The 22,334-nt window shown below is 42.2% G+C and overlaps 1 protein-coding gene across 2 annotated transcripts in view; it reads right to left on the minus strand.

The window, feature by feature from the left end:
* Nucleotides 1-22,334, minus strand: part of bckdhb (branched chain keto acid dehydrogenase E1 subunit beta) — a 541,209-nt gene that overhangs the window by 153,353 nt on the left and 365,522 nt on the right. Inside the window, exon 9 of one of the 2 annotated variants that reach the window (XM_070885572.1) lies at nt 10,385-10,471. The exons of the other annotated variant lie outside the window; for it this stretch is intronic. Within the exon in view, the coding sequence (XP_070741673.1) occupies nt 10,385-10,471 (87 nt within the window). The remainder of the gene's footprint in view (nt 1-10,384; nt 10,472-22,334) is intronic. 2 annotated transcript variants of the gene reach the window in all.

The raw sequence follows: 22,334 nt of genomic DNA on the forward strand, positions 1-22,334 counted from the left end.
TCAAGAAAGAGATCGATAGATTTCTGGGCACTAAGGGAATCAAGGGGTATGGGGAGAGGGCAGTTGTAGAAATTCAGCAATGATCTATTGAATGGCAGAACAGGCTCGATGGGCCATATGGCCTCCATCCGCTCCTATTTCTTGTGTTCTTGTAAAGAAGTTCCTCTTGCTCTCTGTTCCAAATCTCCACACATGGTTAGTTGTGGACAGATCAAAATCACTATGGCTTTAATAGTAAATATTGTTTTGGAAAGTTTTAAGTTACAACTGTGTTTTTGCAAAGCACTTGGCTTTTAAAATTGAAAAATCTATATAACTAAAGAGAAGAATCAGGGCAGACGTAATTTCTTGGTCGCCATGCTCAATATCATCAGCAGGACCATCATACACAGTAAAATACTGTCAATCATGTATTTTAGCAGTAATTTGTAATCATATATTTGCAGATCACCTTTTTGTTACAGCCCCAACTATCATGCAAGTGCCTGGTCTCCTCTCAGTGGCATGGGTTGAGAGCAGGGATTCAAGTGAGGAATTGTGAGCTCTGCTCCGTGGTGCAGCAAGCTACAACTCCAGCATGCTGTGCATAACTCCCCCGCAATTTTGTTTTCAAATGTTTGCATGCGAGCACGTTCAATCCTTAAGCATGCTTGAAGGCAAAATTCAAGGAATGCCTCCCTCTCACAAGGCGAAGCACTTCCTCAACCACTATATCTCCCCATGCTTCTACTATCCAAACCACTAACCATAATCTTTTGGAATGACTGCCCCTCCCTTGGAAAAATTCACACTATTTAACCACTGTGTTCCTAATATTCTGCTGCAGTTAGTGTCAATCACACTAAAAGAGCAGGAAACTCTACGCAAAATACTTAGCCTTAAAATGGCTGTTCCATGTTTTTTATTCCCATATATTTAACTAGAAAACAGTATCTAAAGTGCTCTTCCCTAGAGCTCAGAAGAGGACGAGCTAATCTGCAACCTATTCTTCACAATTTTTCCCCAAATATAACTAATGAGGAATTAAAGCTAAACATGTTGCAGGTGCATAGCAGGTTGGTCGGCTTAACAGAGAAATATAGGTTAAAGTTTTCAGTTGATCAGTACACTAGGTTCTGACAAAATATCACATCCAAAACATTGGTCTATTTTTCTCTGCTTCACAATGAATCGGAGAAACCAGGAATATCTCAGGTTCATTCAGTGCCAGATTAATGATATCAGCTGTGATGGCAAAAGTGGTGCTACAATTAACCTCAGCCAGTGAAAGGAAAATTCTTGATTATCCAATGACCTCTATGTTTTAAAGAAAGAAAAAAGAAAACATGCTTTTATTGATCTTAGGACATCCTAAAGCACTTCACAGCCAATGCGTACTTTTAAAGCATTTTCACTTTTATAATGTAAGGAAATGCAGCAGCCAAATTGCACACAGAAAAGTTCCACACAGAAAAATTCCACAAACAGCAATGAGATAAATGACTGGATAATAGTTTCTTTGTTAGTAATATTGGTTGAGGGATAAATGTTGGCCAGAACAATGGGAAGGACTTCCCCAATAAGTATATGTGTGTGGTTGGGGTTTGGCTTAGATGTGGTGATTCTGGAACTAAGTGGCCTCAAGCACAAAGAATGACTACTTACATGAGGCACTGAACAGCAGTAATCAACATTTTCAGGGAAGAGAAAAAATGGGGGGGAATGTTCAGAGTGTGTTCTGATTGAATATTTCTATTTCACACAATGTCCACAAATAAGACAGCCAATTAGTGTTTAATTATGGATCGTTTTGTGTTGGGTATTCACTACCAGTAGAAACTGGATTTAGTCGAACAAAATTCATTAACATTAAACCATTACAATCGCCAAAGTAAGAAAATATTTATCCTGTCAGTTTGGGCTGAATTTCAATCCGTACCAGGGGGTGGGGGGGTTGGTAAGAAGGCCAAATTTTCAGACCAAAGCTCCACTACAGGTTGAACCTCCTTATCCCTGCAGGACTCCCTTATCCGGCACCACCTCTCCTCCGGCACCATTCCCGACCGCCAGGTGATGCACGCGCAGAACTCCGACATGGTCAATGTGAAAAAATTAACAAGTTATCAGCTTACATACGCTTAAAGGGAGCTATTCAAAAACATCTTAAAAAGAAAGAGCACAAGCAGGTTTTCTTTGGAGTTAATTGAATGAGTAGGAGGAGGAAGGCAGCAGGTAATTACAGAGTTTGTAATTAGGGTATATATTATGCTGTATGGTTGGGTGTATCACTTATCAAGTAAAGCTAAATCTCATGCAAAATGTCATGTGTACTAAAACTAAGGATCAATTATAGTTCTATCTTTCCCTTCGAAAGTCTTTATTCTCCCTAGGAGATGAGAAGATTGTGGCGCAACAAATTGAACAAGGCTGGCTGGGGCTGGCATTCAAAGATCTCTTGTGCCACACTGCCTGCCAATGCTAGCCAGCCCCGATCCCCATGATCCACCCTCCCCATCCGCACCACACTGCCAGCCAGCCCCCCCACCCTAGCCAGCCAGGCTCAATATCCCCAACCCCTGCGATCCACCACCACCAGCCCCCACCCCACGATCGCCGCGCCGCCTGCCAGCTCTAGACACTCCTGACCCACCGCCCCACCACCCCCCCCCACCCCCCACGATCTCCGCGCCGTCCGCTAGCCCTAGACACAGACACTCCCGGCCCATCGCCCCTGCCCCACTGCCTGCCAGCCCCAGCCAGCCCCAACAGACATCCCCGACCCCTGCGATCCAACGCCCCCTGCCCCCCCCCCACAATATTTGCGCTGCACCGCCAGCCAGCCAGCCCCCAGCCCTGACACAGACATCCCCTCCCTCCGTGATCCACTGTCCTACCCCCTCCCCCGCAATATCCACGCCGCACTGCCTGCCAGCCCCCAGCCAGCTAGGCCCGATATCCCCGACCCCCACAATCCACTGCCCCCACACACAATCTCCATGCCGCAATGCCAACCAGCTCCGACACAGACATCCCCGACCCCCGCGATCCACCGCACCACCCCCCCCCACAATATCCGTCAGCCAGCCAGCCCCCAGCCCCAACACAGACTAACCTGACCCCCGCGATCCACCGCCCCCCCCCCCCCCTCCCACCCCCACGATCTCTACCTGCCAGCCCCAAGCCCACCTTCCACCCACCCCCCAACAGAGAACCTATATATTCAAGTTTCAGATAACTTCAGAATTGCAAGGAAGAAACTGAGAGCTGCTGAGCTGGACTCAGTTTTACTGAGTTTGCATAAGTCTCATTAAATTGCATAAGTTAAGCAAATGCTCTTAGTGGCTCACAGCACCACAGCTCTCATCAGAGGCAACATTGTTCCCTTTATTTCAAACCTTCGCAGAAGCATCTTAACCCTTTCCCTGATGCAGGAGTGTACAGACTCAAAAGGGAATTCCTCATTTACTGCTTGGTCAGGCTATTAGCAGACTCTATCCTGCCACACGGCCACAATATTTTATTATATCTCATTTGTTGCAGAAGAAGTTAGCCCTGAAGTTCCTGGGTCGCAGTGGCATGAAAGTGGCATGAAATTCCAACTCACACACCATCGCTGGGCCCGAAATGCTGCGCAGTAGGCTTCTGCACAAGGTCGTTGTCAGCAGTGGCAAACCAGCATCGCGAGAGAGAGAGAGGCCCGAGATTTTACAGTGCACTTCCCGCACTTCCCACCACACTTCCTGGCTGTGTGAGAGGTGCTGCGTTGCGTGGGTGGTGTCCAGTTCTCAGTTTTACCCCTGAATATGGCTTCAAAGGGACCATCAAGCACTGGAAGTGGTACCAGGTGTAAGCATGTGTCATTATCCATACAGCGAAAGGTGGAATTGTTGAAGAAATTGGACATTGGGTACATCGGTACAGGCCTTGTCTGAGTTTTACAATGTTGGTTCATCAACAGTGTACGACATTAAGAAGCAAAAGGATAAGATCCTTAAGTTTTTTGCTGACAGTGAAAGTAAGAGAAGTATGGCCTCTCGTAAAACATTGAGGGAAGGAAAAAGTATTGAGTTAGAGAGTACTCTATTACAGTGATTTAGGTTTTGTCGAAATGATGGTGTCATTTCTGGTGAAATGATAATGGCGCATGCAAAAATTTTCCACAAAGAATTTGACCTGCATCATGAATGTGAATATTCTCAAGGATGGCTGCAGAAATTTAAAACCAGGCATGCTATTACTCTACATTGTGTGTGCGGTGAAAAAAGAATTGCAGATCATGAAGCAGCAGCTAAGTTCATCGTTGAATTTGCAGTTAGTTGCAAAGGAGAAGTTACCCTTGAGCAGGCATACAATACCGATGAAACTGCTCTCTATTGGCATTGTCTGCCTAGAAAAATCTTAGCAACAGATGCTGAGGAGGCACCAAATGGAATGAAGGACTCAAAGGACAGGTTAACTGTCCTTGGTTGCAGCAACGCTGCAGGTACGTACAAGTGCAAGCTCATGGTCATTGGGAAAAGTGTGAAGCCAAGGGCATCCAAAGGGGTGAAAATATTCCCATTGATATACCATGGCAACAAGAAAGGTTGGATAACCACTAAACTATGTCTCGAGTGATTCCAGAAATATTTTGTACTAGAGCTCATTGCACATCGGTCGGACTGGATCGGAAGTGCAAAACTGTGCTGATTCTCGACAATTGTTCTGCCCAACCTAAAGCCAAACTGTTTGTCAAAGACAATGTGGTAGGACTGTATTTACCCCCAACCCGTACCTCTCTTATTCAGCCTTGTGATCAGGGTATCTTAAGATCCTTGAAGTGCAAAGTACCGCTGCGAATTTATGCAAAGATTGCTACTGTCAGTTAATGCTGGGAAGTCCGTGAAAACATTCCAGAAAGATTTTATCACAAAGGATGTGATTTGGACACTTGCTAAAGTCTGAGAAATTAAGTCCATCTACTTTAAAAAATGGATGGCACAAGCTGTGGTCAGCTTTAATGTTTGAGAACAGTACTGATGTGGATGGTGGGGCCGAGTTCACCGGATTTCGCATGTGTCAAGACAAACAAATTATATGTGAATTGCTGAATTATGCTACCAGTGCAGGTATGTCCAACAACCCTGCAGTGCTTGATATGACTAAGGAATTGGAAGAGGAAAATTTACATGACTGGATGGATGTTGACAAATATGCAACAATTATGAATCAACTTACTGATCAAGAGATTGTGCAAATGGTACAGCAAGGAGGAAATAAAGATGATGAAGCCAGTGATGATGAAGATGATGATGAGGGTGAAGTTGAAGAAAGAATTTCTATCGATAAGTGCATTCAGATGGCCACTGATTTTATAGCAGGAGCGGAGGAAAGGAGTTTAATTTCAGAGCAAGTGTATGTCTATATGATATAAGACAAGCTCATTAAAGACCAAAATACATGAGGCAAGTCAAGCTGCAAGATTGGTTCAAAAAGACTACAGGTACAGATGTCACCACAGCTGTGACCTCAGATGTAACTGGGAAGTAATTTGAGTTAGTTACCAGTTCTTCTTTTTTGGCTTGGTGTCAAATGTTGCATTGTTGTTGATCGCCTTGGGATGTTTTACAATGCTAAACGCGCTATAGGCAAGTTATTTTTGTAGTTATACTACAATACACTACTGTACTCTTGTTGCACTGCACTGTTATGATTGCCTTGATATGTTTTACAATGCTAAAAGGTGCTACAGAAATAAAAGTTATTTATTATTGATACTGTACTGTATAGGTACCTGTAATATTATCATCACATCAGTAACACTTGGGACTTTGAAGCACATTACAAATTAGCAACAGTTTTGGTGCCGGAGAGCGGCGGAGGCGGGGGGCTGGCAGGTCGTGGGGAGGGTCGCGGAAGTCGAGGATATCTCCAGCTGGGGCTGGGAGGCAGTGTGGCACAGAGATCGTGGGGAGGGGGGGGGGGGGGGCAGTGGATCGCGGAGTCGGGGACATCTGCATCGGGGCTGGCCGGCAGACAGTGCGGCACAGAGACCGGGCGCGGGGTAGAACACGAAGTCGGGGCATCTGCATCGGGGCAGGCCGGCTGGGGCTGGCAGACAGCGTGACACAGAGATCGTGGGTGGGGGCGGTGGATCGCGGGGTCGGATTCATCCGCATCGGGGCTGGCCGGCTGGGGCTGGCAGACAGCACGGCACAGAGATCGTGGGGGCGGTGGATCGCGGGGTCGGATTCATCCGCATCGGGGCTGGCCGGCTGGGGCTGGCAGACAGCACGGCACAGAGATCATGGGGTCGGGGACATCTGTATCGGGGCTGGCTGGCTGGGGTTGAGGGCTGGCAGGCAGCGCAGCAGAGAGATTGGGGAGGATATCGTTGCTGGCTAGCTGGGGCTGGCTATATAGGTTCCCTTAATAACTAGAGGAGCAAAGCTTCTGTGAGATCCAAAAGTGTTTATTTTCCCTTATTTATCAAGTATTTACAATAAATAATTGAGACAGAAACATCTACCTGAATACTTTTGTGAGGGCAAAATATTTAAAATGCCACGTTATTAAATGGTTGGGCCCGGCTTCAGTCAGACAACAAATCAAAGATACAGTACAGGTATTTCTCTTTATATTGAAAGTTTTATGGTGGGTTTGAAATCAAAGTAAAATGGCTCGGGGCTGGCTGGCTGGCTGGCAGGCAGCTGTAAAAACGGTTTGTGTAGCGTTGCTCCCCTTAGAACATGCGACCTCCCCTCATTCGGCAAAATCCCTTATTCCGCACAGGCCCGGTCCTGAGGTTGCCGGATATGGGAGGTTCAACCTGTATTTACATAGTTCCCTAGCAGATCTCTCAGAACACCTTCAGGACTCATACGATCAAAAGGTAAAAACTGTTAAGAGGTAAATTGGTAAAGTCCATTTCTTTCACTTATTTATATGCCTTACAATGTGGAAATATTAAATTATTATCAATGGCTTGAATGAATTTTCATCTGCACCAAAGCAAACAAAATTCAAGCCACGATTCCACCTACTACTCTGCTACAATCCTCCTCTGTCTGGTTTTGGACTTGGCAAAAGGTGGCAGCCCAAGCACATTCACAAAATAAACAGCAGATTCAAAACTTCCACATGCAGTTAACTCCATACGCCCAAGCTTCACATTCAGAATCCAAAATAAACCATGAAAGTCTTAGGCCCTATATGGGCATCTTTGTCAGATACAAAATATGTGATGATTTTGGAAGCTAAAATACATTTAGAGTTTGAAAAGTTTGAAAAGCAATAGTATTCTTCATGTTTTCTAAAATGAAAATGTGAGTACACAGAAGCAGAACAGCATTCAGAATGTGGCTTTGCGATACCTGTAGTACAATTTATACTTTTGAGAATTAAAAATGATGACATAAACAGGGTGAACCCTATTCCAAATCCAGGCACATAGTAAACCCTATTGACCCAGGCACATAGTAAACCCAATTGACCCTACATACAATCATTAGATTTCAAGTGAGCTGCATTACAAATCCAAGAAGCAGGTAACCCTTGTTTTTCCAGAGAATTTTCAATTATCCAGGACTTCCAACACATGAAAAAGTTTTAAAATGTGTGTGACTTTTATACTTTCATTTTGTAGAACAATTGTTTTTCTCAACAGACTGCCATATTTTTTCCATATTCACAAAAGCTCGTGGTAAGCAGCAGAAGGATAGCTTGACATATATTCCAATCAGATCTCCAACTTTCATTGTATTACACATGGAAATAATAAAATTGTAATGACAAGCAACCAACTTGAACACTTTTCAAACTTGCAGGGTTGCCACAGGCAAAAAAAAAGCTTGCCTCAAAATCTAATGTCATAAATGAATGTGAGTACAAGAAATATAAACTCTAGATGCAACATATTTCCCTTAAGTGGAACAGTAGAACCACATCATAGATCTTGCCACATTCAAATATTATCAAATAATGTTTATAATATCTACCTACCCGAGGACTTCAATTTTACCCGTCCATTTTCAATATCAACAGGTAAACAGGAAGGTAAAAATGCAACACCAGTTCCATATAACCAACTACAGAGGTCCCATTGAGAAAATGTACCATTACAAGTGGTCATTGACAAATCCCACTTACCCATAACAGCACTCCTAACAAACATCAGAAGCCTAACACCACTTTAATTGCAATACACCAAGTGTGAAAGTGGGTATTATCAAATGATAGTCTTTCACCTACATTAATCTTGTATCTACTAAACACATTTTTGAAGTTTTAGAAACAATTTTTTGAAGCCACTTTCAATACTGAATATAAAACTAAATTTGCAAACAATAGAAGATTCAGTTGTAACCCCATTTCCATGCGTTTGTTACAGAAACACTGGTGGATGCTATCTTCTTTTACCAGAATGATGGTACAATTCAGTACATGGTCATTTCCACAGATGCAGTTGATGATCATCGATACCCCTCGTCCATGGAAACATGCTTAAGTGGCAATGGAGAATAATCCTCCCTGACCAGTTTACCACTTTGCTTCACCCATGAGTATGAATGCCAAATTGTGAATGGGGTTTGAATCATTTCAGTGTTCAACATTCCACAACTGCTCTAGGTTTTTAAGAAAGGAATTATTTGACCTCCTGCGCATGTAGTCAAACAGTAATCAATAGTTGCAAGAATTTAAACAAGGGCACAAATATATTATAAAACCTTTAAATGATATGAAGACAGAAAATCTCTTCATACTTTGGTTAGCAGTCTGTGTAAAACTATGTCCATGGACTACATCTGTTCTACCAGACTAGACTCAGACACTGTAATATAGCGCTTTTGAATTCCAGCTTGCACATCTGCTGAATTTATTTTCTGAAACATTCTAATATTCTAAATTATAGAACACATAGAACCAAAAGCCATGACTCAATTCTTTGCAAATGAGCTAAATAATTTGGTGCAGTATTTTCTAGTGCTGAAATACCCCACAAGTATCCAAATGGTTAATAGCTAAACAATGTCAACACAGAATCATGAATGATGGTTCCCAGAAGAGCAGTCAATTGGAAACATTAAAATACATGCTGAAAATTGTTAGTAAGACCACTGAAGATACAGATTAGATGTACACCATAATCACAGCTTTTTATAAACAAGAAGTTTGTTGTCGAAGAATTTGACTAAATTGGCTAAAGCTATACTATGAGCTCCTATGCAGGACTTTCATGCATACAAGTCTCTAGTCATTTTTCAGGATTCACACACTCATAAATGAAAGCACACCAACAGTGAGTAGCCATACCTATAGTTTACTGATTAAAGGGGTAATTTTTATGGAGAGTGAAGTCAGGTGGGGTGTAAAACAAGACGGAATACTTGAACCCGCCCGTTTCCCACCTGGCGGGTTAGGCTAAAATTCCCCCCTAAATCTCAATTTCTGAGTCATACAAAACAGGAAGTTTCCAGCTTTGAACCCTGGTCTGTAATGAGTTAGCAGATTTCTTTTGGAAGACAGTAGGAATAAAACCATTGGCTGTAACAGCTGGACATAGTATGGAAAATTGGCCAAGATTCTCTCTCCCAATCTCTGCTTACTACTGTGACCCCACCTTCACCAGAACTGCATGTGCGTGGATGCCTTAATGACTACCGAATCCAGCTTAGTTGTGAAGTTCCCTATGGTCAGGTAACCTGTCACCACTCACTACCACGGCTGATTTGAGACCAATGGCCACTTGGACATGGTACGAGAAGGTGGCTGCTGACCGAATCAACACCTTCAGGACAAAAAGACATGGAAGAAAATCTACTAATTGTGTCCAGAAGGCACTTAAACATGGCATTATGGAAACAAATTCCATTAGCTTTGTCAAAAAATCCCTAATTTCACCCGTCACTGTGGGATGGTGCTGACCCTTTCAGTGATGTTTCTCCACAAGGAGGGAGTCTCATTTCCTGCTCTTCTCCACTTCTTAAGAGACTGGTCAGAGCAGCATCCATGGAGGCTTTGGAGAAAGTTACACGCCAACTGTTGACTGCAGTTGATGTATGTTCTGGGGCAATTTGGGAATAGGAGGAAAATTGTGCCAAATATTTAAATAAGTGGAAACGTGATGGAGCCATTTAGAATTGGTCACAAAATGTGTAATGCGCCAAACCCTGCTGGTTAGACAATTTTGCTATTTCACTCAAAGTGTCCAATTCAGACATGCTTCATTTCAGCGTAACATGGGAAAATAACATCTTTCCATTTTTTGAAAAACAAAAATGAAAACCAAAACATGACTTCACAATGCTCTCACAGTAGTTAAAATGATCTATTCATTTCCAAAATGTATTGTGCAGTGATTGTACTCCAAACCAAATCAATCATTTTCAATCATTGATTATGTAACTACAGATAATTACTCACACACCTGAACTGTGGCACTGATCTCTGCAGCAAATCCTCCTGTTACTGGAGCTTCATGGCTAATAAGCAACCGTCCAGTTTTCACAACAGACTAAAACAGAAGCAGAAAGAGATATGACTTGACACATAAATGTACAGCTTTTAATGTTATGGTAGAACTTGTTTGCCAATATATATCGATTTCAAAATCGTATGTTTATGAAGATTAACTGAATAATTAACTGAAAATGACAAAGGAAGATTTACTTTTCCAAACCCGACACCATTAAAGTTCAGCGCCTAAATTCACATCATTTGACGTGACTTCTTGAATCCACAATAATAGTGGTTGAAATATTATTTTACTTTTACCACAATTTAACAACTCTACATAGCAGCATCATCCTGCAGTGCAAAGAACCATTGTGTAACTATAAAGGCTAACTTTTGCTGTTTAAGTTTGGCAATGACATTAAAGACCAGCATTACAGTGCTAATTAAATACAGTATTTAAAAAGGTTCATTTTTTCCTTTGTACACACATGTTAAGGATGAGACAACCACACTGGCTATTGTACATCTGACACCATATGCCCTGTTAAAAATAAATGTTTAAATTATATGGTAATCTAGACGGGAGAGGGAAAATGTAAAACATACGACAGTTCAGAATTCCAATGTAATGCTGTAAGATGTGCACGAATTAGGTTTGTGGGGTAGTTGTCTTGACTGTAACTAGTACATGTATGTTCGAAGTTTCCAGAACAGAAACAGGTAACTGAACTCATGTCTGTACTGATGTCTTCCTCCATTTGAGCCACCTAGTTTAATCCCACTCTCTTGCTCATTCTCCGTGCCCTGAAATTATTTTTTTTTTAAAGTAATTATATAATTCCCTTTTAAAATGATTAATGCTTCAAAAATGGTTTGTGGCAGAAAATTCCACATTCTAACCACCCTTTATGTAAAGAGTTTTTTTCACTAACTCCCTCTTGAAATTTTTTAGATTTTCTTTAATTTGTGACTTTGGATTATTGTTTTACTAAAACGGTGAAAAATAAAAGACTTCCATGTATATAGTGCCTTTCACAACCACCGGACATCCCAAAGTGCTTCCCAGCCAATGGAAGTACTTTTGAAGTGTAGTCCCTGTTGTAAATGGAGATTTACTCTGTAACATGTTCATAAGATTTGAGGGTGATGGAAATGTGGACTAGATTATTAGGAGTGGTGGATCAGAAAACCCTGGCATGTTTTAAAAATGGACTGGATAAATTCTTCTCATCTGTACTTGTAATTAGGAACACTCTGTGACCTCTCTGTTCTGCTCCACAGAGATGTTAAAACAATCTCTCCTGAATTAAAAAAAAGAGCCCGACGAGTACTGTTTTTAAAAATGAAACAAGACGCTATATATACTTTAAATAACCACAACTTCTTTGACCTTCTCAAATGATAGTGGATATATATTTACATCACTGGATAATTAGTTCCATTTGATTGGATCATTTCGATTGAACTGTCAGTTCAGATGAATATATGCATGCATACTGTTGGTTACTAGGTACAGTGATATGATATAAGATTTTATGACGGCTACTATAGGATCTATCATTTTGATATATTGGTTCTATATTTGCAGTCTCCACACAAAACTGCCTTGGCATCGCGTCTGCAAAACCTTAGTTAATGTAGTGTGTGAAGAACTGATGGTCATATAGAATGGAAGAAAAGGGATTTCTTGATAATCAAGAATTATGATGTCACACTTGACAGACTGATATATCTGTAATAGAATTTAGCTAATAATGGGGCATTGTCTAGCACAATCATGTGCATTTTACATTTAATATAATAATTATATTGAAGGACTTGAAAAATGAGGGCTGTATTCACTGGTGCAGAGAAGATTAAGTGGGAATTTAATCGAAGGGTTCAAAATTATGCATGTATCAGAGGCTAAATAGAGGAAAATATTTCCACTCAACGTTACCACTAAGCTGTCTGGAGGTCCCACGCAGGCCACTGGAGATTTTGCTCACCATTGAAGTTTTGAATGGGACCACACAGCCTGTTAAAGGGACCGTGCACTCAAAAGAAATTAGGGGAAACATCGTTTCCACTGGTCTCTGAATCAGTAGCGAGGGGGTACAAACTTACGATTTTTATTGGAGCATAAATGGGAAGCTTGAAGAATTTATTTTCATGCAAAAGGTTTTTATCCATACATTAACACAAATGGCTAGTAAAGCCAATACAATCACAGAGCTCAAGAGGGAGTTAGATAAATATTGAAGAAAAATATTCATGGGTACAGAGAAAGAAGAATAAAATGGGCAATAGCAGATAACACTGGTCTGGAGCCATCATAAGCATAATGGTCTGAAAAGCCTCCTGTGCTGTAATTTCTATGATTCTGTGATCTCTAGCAAAATTATAAATGAACACAAAACAGATGCTGCAAAAAATGTCATTAGATGATAAAAATGCCTTTAAATATCTAAAGGAAGTTTTATTTGTATGAACTAAGGATTAAATTCCTCTAAATATTGAATATTAAAGTCAAAATGCCTCATATTTAAATTCAATTTTGGCATTGCTGAACCACAAAAGCAGTCACTACACCCTTTTCCAACCAGTCCTTTAGGTCCCATTTAAAAAAAAATCAGGACTTGAATGTTAAGTTTGCATGGATCAATGGTGTCTGAATTACGGGAATCTAGTGATTAGCTTGGGTTATTTGTTTTTAAAAATAAGACAAAAGCATTGAAAACAAGAAACACTTGAATTTGTATAGCGCCATTCACGACCACCAAACGTTTCAAGCACTTTACAGCCAATGAAGTACTTTTGGAGTATAATGTGGCAGCGAAAGTATGCACAAGCAAGTTCCCACAAACAGCAATGTGATAATGACCAGATAATCTGATTTTTGTTATGTTGATTGAGGGATAAATATTGGCTAGGACACAGGGGATAACTCTAATACAAAAGTAAAATACTGCGGATGATAGAATCTGAAATAAAAACAGAAAATGCTGTAAATCTCAGCGGGTTATGTAGTATCTGTGCAGAGAAAAACAGAGTTAACGTTTCAGATCGATGACCCTTCGTCAGAACAGACGACAGTTCTGACAAAGGGTCATCGACCTGAAACGTTAACTCTATTTTTCTCTCCACAGTGCTGCCTGACCTGCTGAGATTTACAGCATTTTTTGTTTTCATACCGGGGATAACTCCCATGCTCTTCTTCGAAATAGTGCCATGGAATCTTTTACGCCCACTTAAGAGAGCAGGCGGGATCTCGGCTTAACGTTTCATCCGAAAGACAACACCTTCAACTGTGCAGTGCTCACTCAGTGATACACTGGAGTGTCAGCCTAGATTGTTAGTGCTCATCCCTGGAGTGGGACGTGAACCCACAACCTTCGAACAAAGGGATTAGTGTACTTTTTCAAACATATTTGTAACAAATGAACATATCTATTTTATAACAGACATCAGTTGGAAACACTTGGTCATAAACCCCAAACTAATATTTATGGCCTTGTTAAGTTTCCCCAGTGACAATTTATCCATGTGCCAGCTGCTGTAAATGTACATGCAAACATCCACCTGCATTATCTGTGGGTTTCCAGAAATTAAGAACAGATGTAAATAGAAAAGTATGCATAGAGGGGAAAAAAAAGTTTTAACTTTCTTAAAAAATTAAGATGGAAAGAAAAAACAGAAATATTTTTGTTATTCGTTCATGAGATGTGGGCATCACTGGCAAGGCCAGCATTTATTGCCATTCGTAATTGCCCTCAAGATGGTGGTGAGCCGACTTTTTGAACCGCTGCAATCCGTGTGATGAAGGTACTCCCACAGTGCTGTTAGGGAGGGAGTTCTAGGATTTTGACCCAGCGATGATGAACAGCGATATACTTCCAAGTCAGGATGGTGTGTGTTTTGGAGGGGAACGTGGAGATGGTAGAGGTTGTCGGTTTTGAAGGTGCTGCCGAAGAAGCCTTGGCGAGTTGTGCATGATACACATGCAGCCACAGTGCTCCAGTGGTGGAGGGAGTGAATGTTTAAGGTGGCAGATAGGGTACCAATCAAGCGGGTTACTTTGTCCTGGATGGTATCGAGCTTCTTGAGTGTTGTTGGAGCTGCACTAATCCAGGCAAGTGGAGAGTATTCCATCACACTCCTGACATGTGCCTTGTAGATGGTGGAAAGGCTTTGGGGAATCAGGAGGTGAGACACTCGACGCAGAATACCCAACCTCTGACCTGCTCTTGTTGCCACAGTTTTTATGGAATATCAAGACATTGGGTAAAACAGAAAAAATGCAAGAAAATGGACTGAGAAACAGATACAAAAAGCAAGAAAATGAGAAGTGACCGAGAAACGAAGAGACAGAAAGCAGGGAGATAGCAACAAATTTGGATGAACTGAATAGAAAGAAATGAGGTACGGGAACAGGGTTTACAATGGAAAGGTTAGCCCTGATGGCTTGGTTGAAATGCACCAGATTCTAGCTTCGATCTACATTTTGTTGATTTAGGCTACTTTACCTGGGGCAGCACTACAACTGGCCTCAGCATTTGGAGCTCCTAGTGCTATTCTGTGACCCTGATAAGAACAGGTGGAGTGATGGGAAAATTCAGGTTCAGACCTGGCTTTAATAATTTTCATGGTCAAGTAGATTATTGGCATTTACTTCCAAAATTCCTTATGAATAATATGTGGCAAGGCACAAAGATCGCAGCTGCCAAAGGTGGAAGCAGTGCACCATGGCTACAGTGTGCACTACCTAAAGGATGCACTGCAGCAACTCGCTAAGGCTTCTTCGACAGCACCTCCCAAATCCACAACCTCCACCACCTAGGATAAGGGCAGCAGATGCATAGAAACGAAGTTCCGCTCCAAATCACACACCATCCAGACTTAAGACACAGATTGCTGTTCCTTCATCGCTGCTGGATCAAAATCCTGGAACTCCCTATCTAACAGCATTGTGGACTGTAGCAGATCAAGAAGGTGGCTCACCTGTCTCGAGGGCAACTAGAGATGGACAATAAATGCTAAACTTACCAGCACGCCCACATCCCAAGAATATATATTTTTAAAAACTACGAAGTGCTGCCTTCAGGGAGAAGCAAGGTGAACAGAAACTCAGAGAGGAAGGAGAAAGAGTAAGAAATTTAAATAAAATACTTCTATTTCAGTTATTTGTGTTTAATATCTTTGCTATTTTAAAGTTAACTTTCATACTTGAAACCTGATAAGCCACATAATACTTGCCATTTCATTACTCTCTTCTTTATCAATTTTTTTCCACTAATTTTTTCCCCCTTCTCTCCTGAAAGTGTCGAGTCTTTACTCAGTTATGGTTCCATGGGAATAGTGCATCCTGCAGTATCTTGCCAAATGTCCATTATTTATATATAAGTCTTGGCAGAAAGTGTGGGCAGGCTAGGTTATTCAAATATGATGGGCATCACAGCTAAGCCCAATCTGTTTTTACCTGAAATTCAATCAGGGTCACAAGTTATCATGAGCAGCAGTCCTGTATGGTTTTCCCAGCCTAATTAAAGAGCATTTCATTCGCCCGATTGTAGCATGCCTGCTGCTGTCCTTACTGAGAGCAATTAACATCACAGACCTGGGACTGAACCCGGATTTTCCTTGTATGTTTGGCTCAGCTAACCATTGACAAAATTTGGTGAGTCAGTATTATCTATTATACTTTATTGACGATATTCAGTGCTTCTGTTAAGATCGATACACAATACATTCAATTTCTGTAATACAAGCTACAAATTAAAAAATCCATCTGGTTTATCCTAATCTACATGGATTAAATTCACATTAAGCCACTTGGGAGTTAAATGTGACAAATCACTTCTCCCACACTATATAAATAAAATTTAGAATCTCCAATACTTACATATATAACCACCAGATACTTCAGTAAAAGCTATTTTCCCTCAGTATGTACAAGAGAGACTAAATAAGTAATGTTTTATTACCTTATGGAACTTTCAGCACAGAGATCAGACAAATCCCAAAAGTATAAGTTTTTAAATCCAGGATAAAGTAAATATTTCCAGTCTCAGTACTTGGAGTGAACAGCTTATTTCATCATTTATTCCAGTAGCATAATTGCTGAATCAGTGTTATTTAACATACTTTACTAGTGCACATGAACTCCTTTGTCTATTTCTGTAACTCGATCCCAGAGATTCCATGAAAAACAGACTTTGTTAGCCCAAGCAGCTTACCCAGGTTCAACAGTTCTAATACAAAGCATTAATTAGGAAAGCTGAACCTGGGTAAAGTCCATACTGAGGGCACTAATAGCCATACATTTCCACCTTCTGAGAGACCCGGCCTATTCCCCCATCGGATTTCGATCTGATTGTAGTTTTTTTGTTCTCATCCAAGGTTCGAATACCAGCACAAATCTTTGCATCATCCGTGAATTTGCAGACAATTCGCTCAACATTTTCATCCAGATCATTAATATATACAGTGAATAGAAATGGTGCCGACACCAATTTCTGCAAGACTCGATTTATCTCCATGCATAACCACTTCCATTATGGGATGGAAGAAAAAAGATTTTAATTAAAGCCGTTATGGAAAATCAAAATTTTAAAACAAAACAGCTCTGACAGACAAGCACAGAAATTGCAGATCTATGCACAAACTACCAACCAATTCCTGCCATCAGCCTGTTTCAGTTGGTAGCATTCTTACTTCTGAGGTTTCTGGTCATAATATTGGCTGACATTCCATTTATACTAAGATACTGCAGTTTCTAATTATTTATTCATTTCAGTGCTGTTGTAGGATTTTGCGGATACAAAATGGCTGTCATGTTTGAGGTGACGTAACAGTCAGAGAACTTTAAAAAGTAATTCATTGTTTGAAGCAGTTGAGCTGTTTCAACGTAAGGTGGCACTGTATAGATGCAAATACCAGTCTTTACTTTTTAATTCATTTCCTTAAATTACCTGCCTGTTAAATAAATACAGTATCTGCATCAATTTAAGGTTATTCATGACACCAATGGCGCCAACTACATCTGATAATACAAGGCCCTGTCTACACATTCGGGTGAATATTAAAGATCCCATGGCACCAAAGGGCTCTCCTGGTGTCCTGGCCAACATTTATCCCTCAACCAACAGACCACCAAAACAGATTATCTGGTCATTTATCACATTGCTGCTTGTGGGATGTGCACAAATTGGCTGATGCATTTCCCTACATTACGATGGTGACGATGCTTGAAAACTATTTCATTGGCTGTGATGTGCTTGGGATATGGACAGCCCTATGCTCCCTTTTAGACAAGTCTGCAGCTTCCCTCTGTGCCGCTCTTGGCATTCTCCGAAGGACCCACCATGGCACTCGTCACTGTCTGCTCAAGAGCAGCAACCCCAACTGTCCCATCCTACTCTCTCACCGACTTTGCTGCCCAGCTTACCTGGGAGGAGAGGGGCTAACCTTGCCAATTTTCTCCCCATCCAACTCATCCCTCCAGCCATCACGGATTGTCTCCAGATCTCCTTGCAGAATGTGTGTTCACTTGCGAACAAGGCCCTTATCGTGGATAATTGCATCGACATCATGGTGTTGATGAAAACTTGGTTGAGGGATGATGACACATTACCTTTAAACGAAGCCTTCCCGCCTGGCTATACCTTCCACCACTTGCCCCGCCCACGCGGCCATAGTGGCGGTGTGGCTCTCATCACCAAATCGTACCTTGGTCTGTCCCCCTACTCCTCCGGCACGTTCTCCTCCTTTGAACATCTCACCCTATTCCACCCCTCTCACCTCTCATTTAAAATTCTCGTTCTCTACTGCCCACCCAAGTATGATAAAAAATTTTATCACGGATATATCCTCACTGCTTTCCTCCCTCAGCTTCTGCACATAGCTGACTTCTCATCCTTGGTGGTTTCAACCACCATCTCAATTCATCATGCTCTCTCTCCTCTAAGTTCACTACCCTCCTGTCCTCCCTTAATCTCTCCCTCCATGTGAATTCCTCAACTCATATGAACGGCCACCCCCTTGACCTTGCCATCTCTCATGGCCTCGTTATTCCTACCGTGTCAATTACAGATAAAGCCATCTCTGACCATTTCCTTGTATCGCTCTCCACCCACATCCGCCTTCCCCTCAATCCAAACCTACATCCTTCTGCATCTGCCCCTGGAAAAAAACTCTCTCCAAACTCTATTACAACTGCACTTATCAACTACAAACTGTCCAGCCTTTAGTCCACCTTTCACCATGACATTTCTGCAGCCACCGATCTGCTCAACCACACCCTCACCACCAGCTTTGATGGCCTAGTCCCTATTAAAACCATTACTCTCTCTCACCCTGGCCATTCCCCCTGGTACAGCCATCATCTTCGCTCTCTCAAGTCCAAGAGGAGCAGACTTGAATGGATGAGGAGGACAACTGGTTTAGCCATTCATTGTCGGATAGAAACATAGAAAATAGGTGCAGGAGTAGGCCATTCGGCCCTTCAAGCTTGCACCGCCATTCAATAAGATCATGGCTGATCATTCACCTCAGTACCCCTTCCCCGCTTTCTCTCCATACCCCTTGATCCCTTTAGCCATAAGGGCCAGATCTAACTCCCCCTTGAATATATCCAATGAACTGGCATCAACAACTCTCTGCGGTAGGGAATTCCACAGGTTAACAACTTCTCCTCATCTCAGTCCTAAATGGCTTACCCCTTATCCTTAGACTATGTCCCTTGGTTCTGGACTTCCCCAACATCGGGAACATTCTTCCTGCATCTAACCTGTCCAGTTCCATCAGAATGTTATATTTTTCCATGAGATCCCCTCTCATCCTTCTAAACTCCAGTGAATACAGTCTCTCCTCATATGTCAATCCTGCCATCCCGGGAGTCAGTCTGATGAACCTTCACTGCACTCCTTCAATAGCAAGAACGTCCTTCCTCAGATTAGGAGACCAAAACTGAACACAATATTCCAGGGTGAGGCCTTACTAAGGCCCTGTACAACTGCAGTAAGACCTCCCTGCTCCTATACTCAAACATACCATTTGCCTTCTTCACCGCCTGCTGTACCTGCATGCCAATTTTCAATGACTGATGTACCATGACACCCAGGTCACGCTACACCTCCCCTTTTCCGAATCTGCCGCCATTCAGATAATATTCTGCCTTCCTGTTTTTGCCAGCAAAGTGAATAACCTCACATTTATCCACATTATGCTGCATCTGCCACGCGTTTGCCCACTCACCTAACCTGTCCAAGTCATCCTGCAGCCTTTTAGCGTCCTCCTCACAGCTCACACTGCCACCCAGCTTAGTGTCATCTGCAAACTTATTACACTCAATTCCTTCATCCAAATCATTGATGTATATTGTAAGTAGTTGGGGTCCCAGCACTGAACCCCGCAGTACCCCACTAGTCACTACCTGCCATTCTGAAAAGGACGCGTTTATTCTGACTCTGCCAACCAATTCTCTATCCACATCAGTACATTATCCCCAATACCATGTGCTTTAATTTTGCACATCAATCTCTTGTGTGGGACCTTGTCAAAATCCTTTTGAAAGTCCAAATACACCACGTCCACTGATTCTCCCTTGTCCACTCTACCAGTTACATCCTCAAAAAATTCGAGAAGATTTGTCAAGCAGGATTTCCCTTTCATAAATCTATGCTGACTTGGGTCGATCCCGTCACTGCTTTCCAAATGTGCTGCTGTTTCATCTTTAATAATTGATTCCAACATTTTCCCCACTATTGATGTCAGGCTAACCAGTCTATAATTACCCATTTTCTCTCTCCCTCCTTTCTTAAAAAAGTGGTGTTACATTAGCTACCCTCCAGTCCATAGGAACCGATCCAGAGTGGATAGACTGTTGGAAAATGATCACCAATGCATCCACTTTTTCTAGGGCTATTTCCTTAAGTGCTCTGGGATGCAGACTATCAGGCCCCAGGGGGATTTATCGACCTTCAATCCCATCAATTTCCCGAACATCATTTCCCGCCTAATAAGGATTTCCTTCAGTTCCTCCTTCTCTCCCCAGTATTTCTGGAAGGTTATTTGTGTCTTCCTTCATGAAGACAGAACCAAAGTACTTGGTTAACTGGTCTGCCATTTCTTTGTTCGCCATTATAAATTCACCTGAATCTAACTGCAAGGGACCTATGTTTGTTTTCACAAATCTTTTTCTCTTCACATATCTATCGAAGCTTTTGCAGTCAGTTTTTATGTTCTCAGCAAGCTTACTCTCATACTCTATTTCCCCCTTTCCAATTAAACACTTTGTCCTCCTCTGCTGTATTACAAATTTCTCACAGTCCTCAGGTTTGCTGCTTTTTCTGGCCAATTTATATGCCTCTTCCTTGGATTTAACACTATCCTTAATTTCCCTTGTTAGCCACGGTTGAGTCACCTTCCCCGTTTTATTTTTACTCCAGACAGGGATGTACAATTGTTGAAGTTCATCCATGTGATCTTTAAATGTTTGTCATTGCCTATCCACCGTCAATCCTTTCAGTATCACTCGCCAGTCTGTTCTAGCCAATTAACGTCTCAAACCATCGAAGTTACCTTTCCTGAAGTTTAGGGCCCTAGTCTCTGAATTAACTGTGTCACTCTCCAACTTAATAAAGAATTCTACCATATTATGGTCACTCTGCCCCAAGGGACCTCGCACAACAAGATTGCTAATTAGTCCTTTCTCATTACACATCACCCAGTCGAGGATGGCCAGCCCTCTCGTTGGTTCCTCGACATATTGGTCTAGAAAACCAGCCCTAATACACTCCAGGAAATCCTCCTCCACCGCATTGCTACCAGTTTGGTTAGCCCAATCAATATGTAGATTAAAGTCACGCACGATAACTGCTGCACCTTTACTGCACGCATCCCTAATTTCTTGTTTGATGCTGTCCCTAACCTCACTACTACTGTTTGGTGGTCTGTACACAACTCCCACTAGCGTTTTCTGCCCTTTGGTATTCCGTAGCTCCACCCATACCGATTCCACATCATCCAAGCTAATATCCATCCTTACAATTGCATTAATTTCCGCTTTAACCAGCAACATCAATCCACCTCCTTTTTCTTTCTGTCTATCCTTCCTAAATGTTGAATACCCCTGGATGTTGAGTTCCCAGCCTTTGTCACCCTGGAGCCATGTCTCCGTGATGCCAATTGCATCGCATCCGTTAACTGCTATCTGCGCAGTTAATTCGTCCACCTTATTCCGAATACTCCTCACATTGAGGCACAGAGCCTTCAGGCTTGTCTTTTTAACACACTTTGCCCCTTTAAAATTTTGCTGTAATTTGGCCCTTTTTGCTTTGGGTTTCTCTGCCCTCCACTTTTACTTTTCTTCTTTCTATCTTTTGCTTCTGTCCCCATTCTACTTCCTTCTGTCTCCCTGCATAGGTTCCCATCCCCCTGCCATATTAGTTTAACTCCTTCCCAACAGCACTAGCAAACACTCCCCCTAGAATATTGGTTCCGGTCCTGCCCAGGTGCAGACCGTCCGGTTTGTCCTGGTCCCACCTCCCCCAGAACCGGTTCCAATGTCCCAGGAACTTCAATCCCTCTCTGCTGCACCACTCCTCAAGCCACGTATTCATCCAAGCTATCCTGCGATTCCTACTCTGACTAGCACGTGGCACTGGTAGCAATCCTGAGATTACTACTTTTGAGGTCCTACTTTTTAATTTAGCTCCTAGCTCCCTAAATTCGTCTTGTAGGACCTCATCCCGTTTTTTAACTATATCGTTGGTACCTATATGCACCACGACATCTGGCTGTTCACCCTCCCTCTTCAAAATGTCCTGCACCCGCTCCGAGACATCCTTGACCCTTGCACCAGGGAGGCAACATACCATCCTGGAGTCTTGGTTGTGGCCGCAGAAACGTCGATCTATTCCCCTTACAATAGAATCCCCTAC

Source organism: Pristiophorus japonicus, chromosome 7 (genome assembly GCF_044704955.1).
Source record: "Pristiophorus japonicus isolate sPriJap1 chromosome 7, sPriJap1.hap1, whole genome shotgun sequence".
Taxonomy (NCBI): domain Eukaryota; kingdom Metazoa; phylum Chordata; class Chondrichthyes; family Pristiophoridae; genus Pristiophorus; species Pristiophorus japonicus.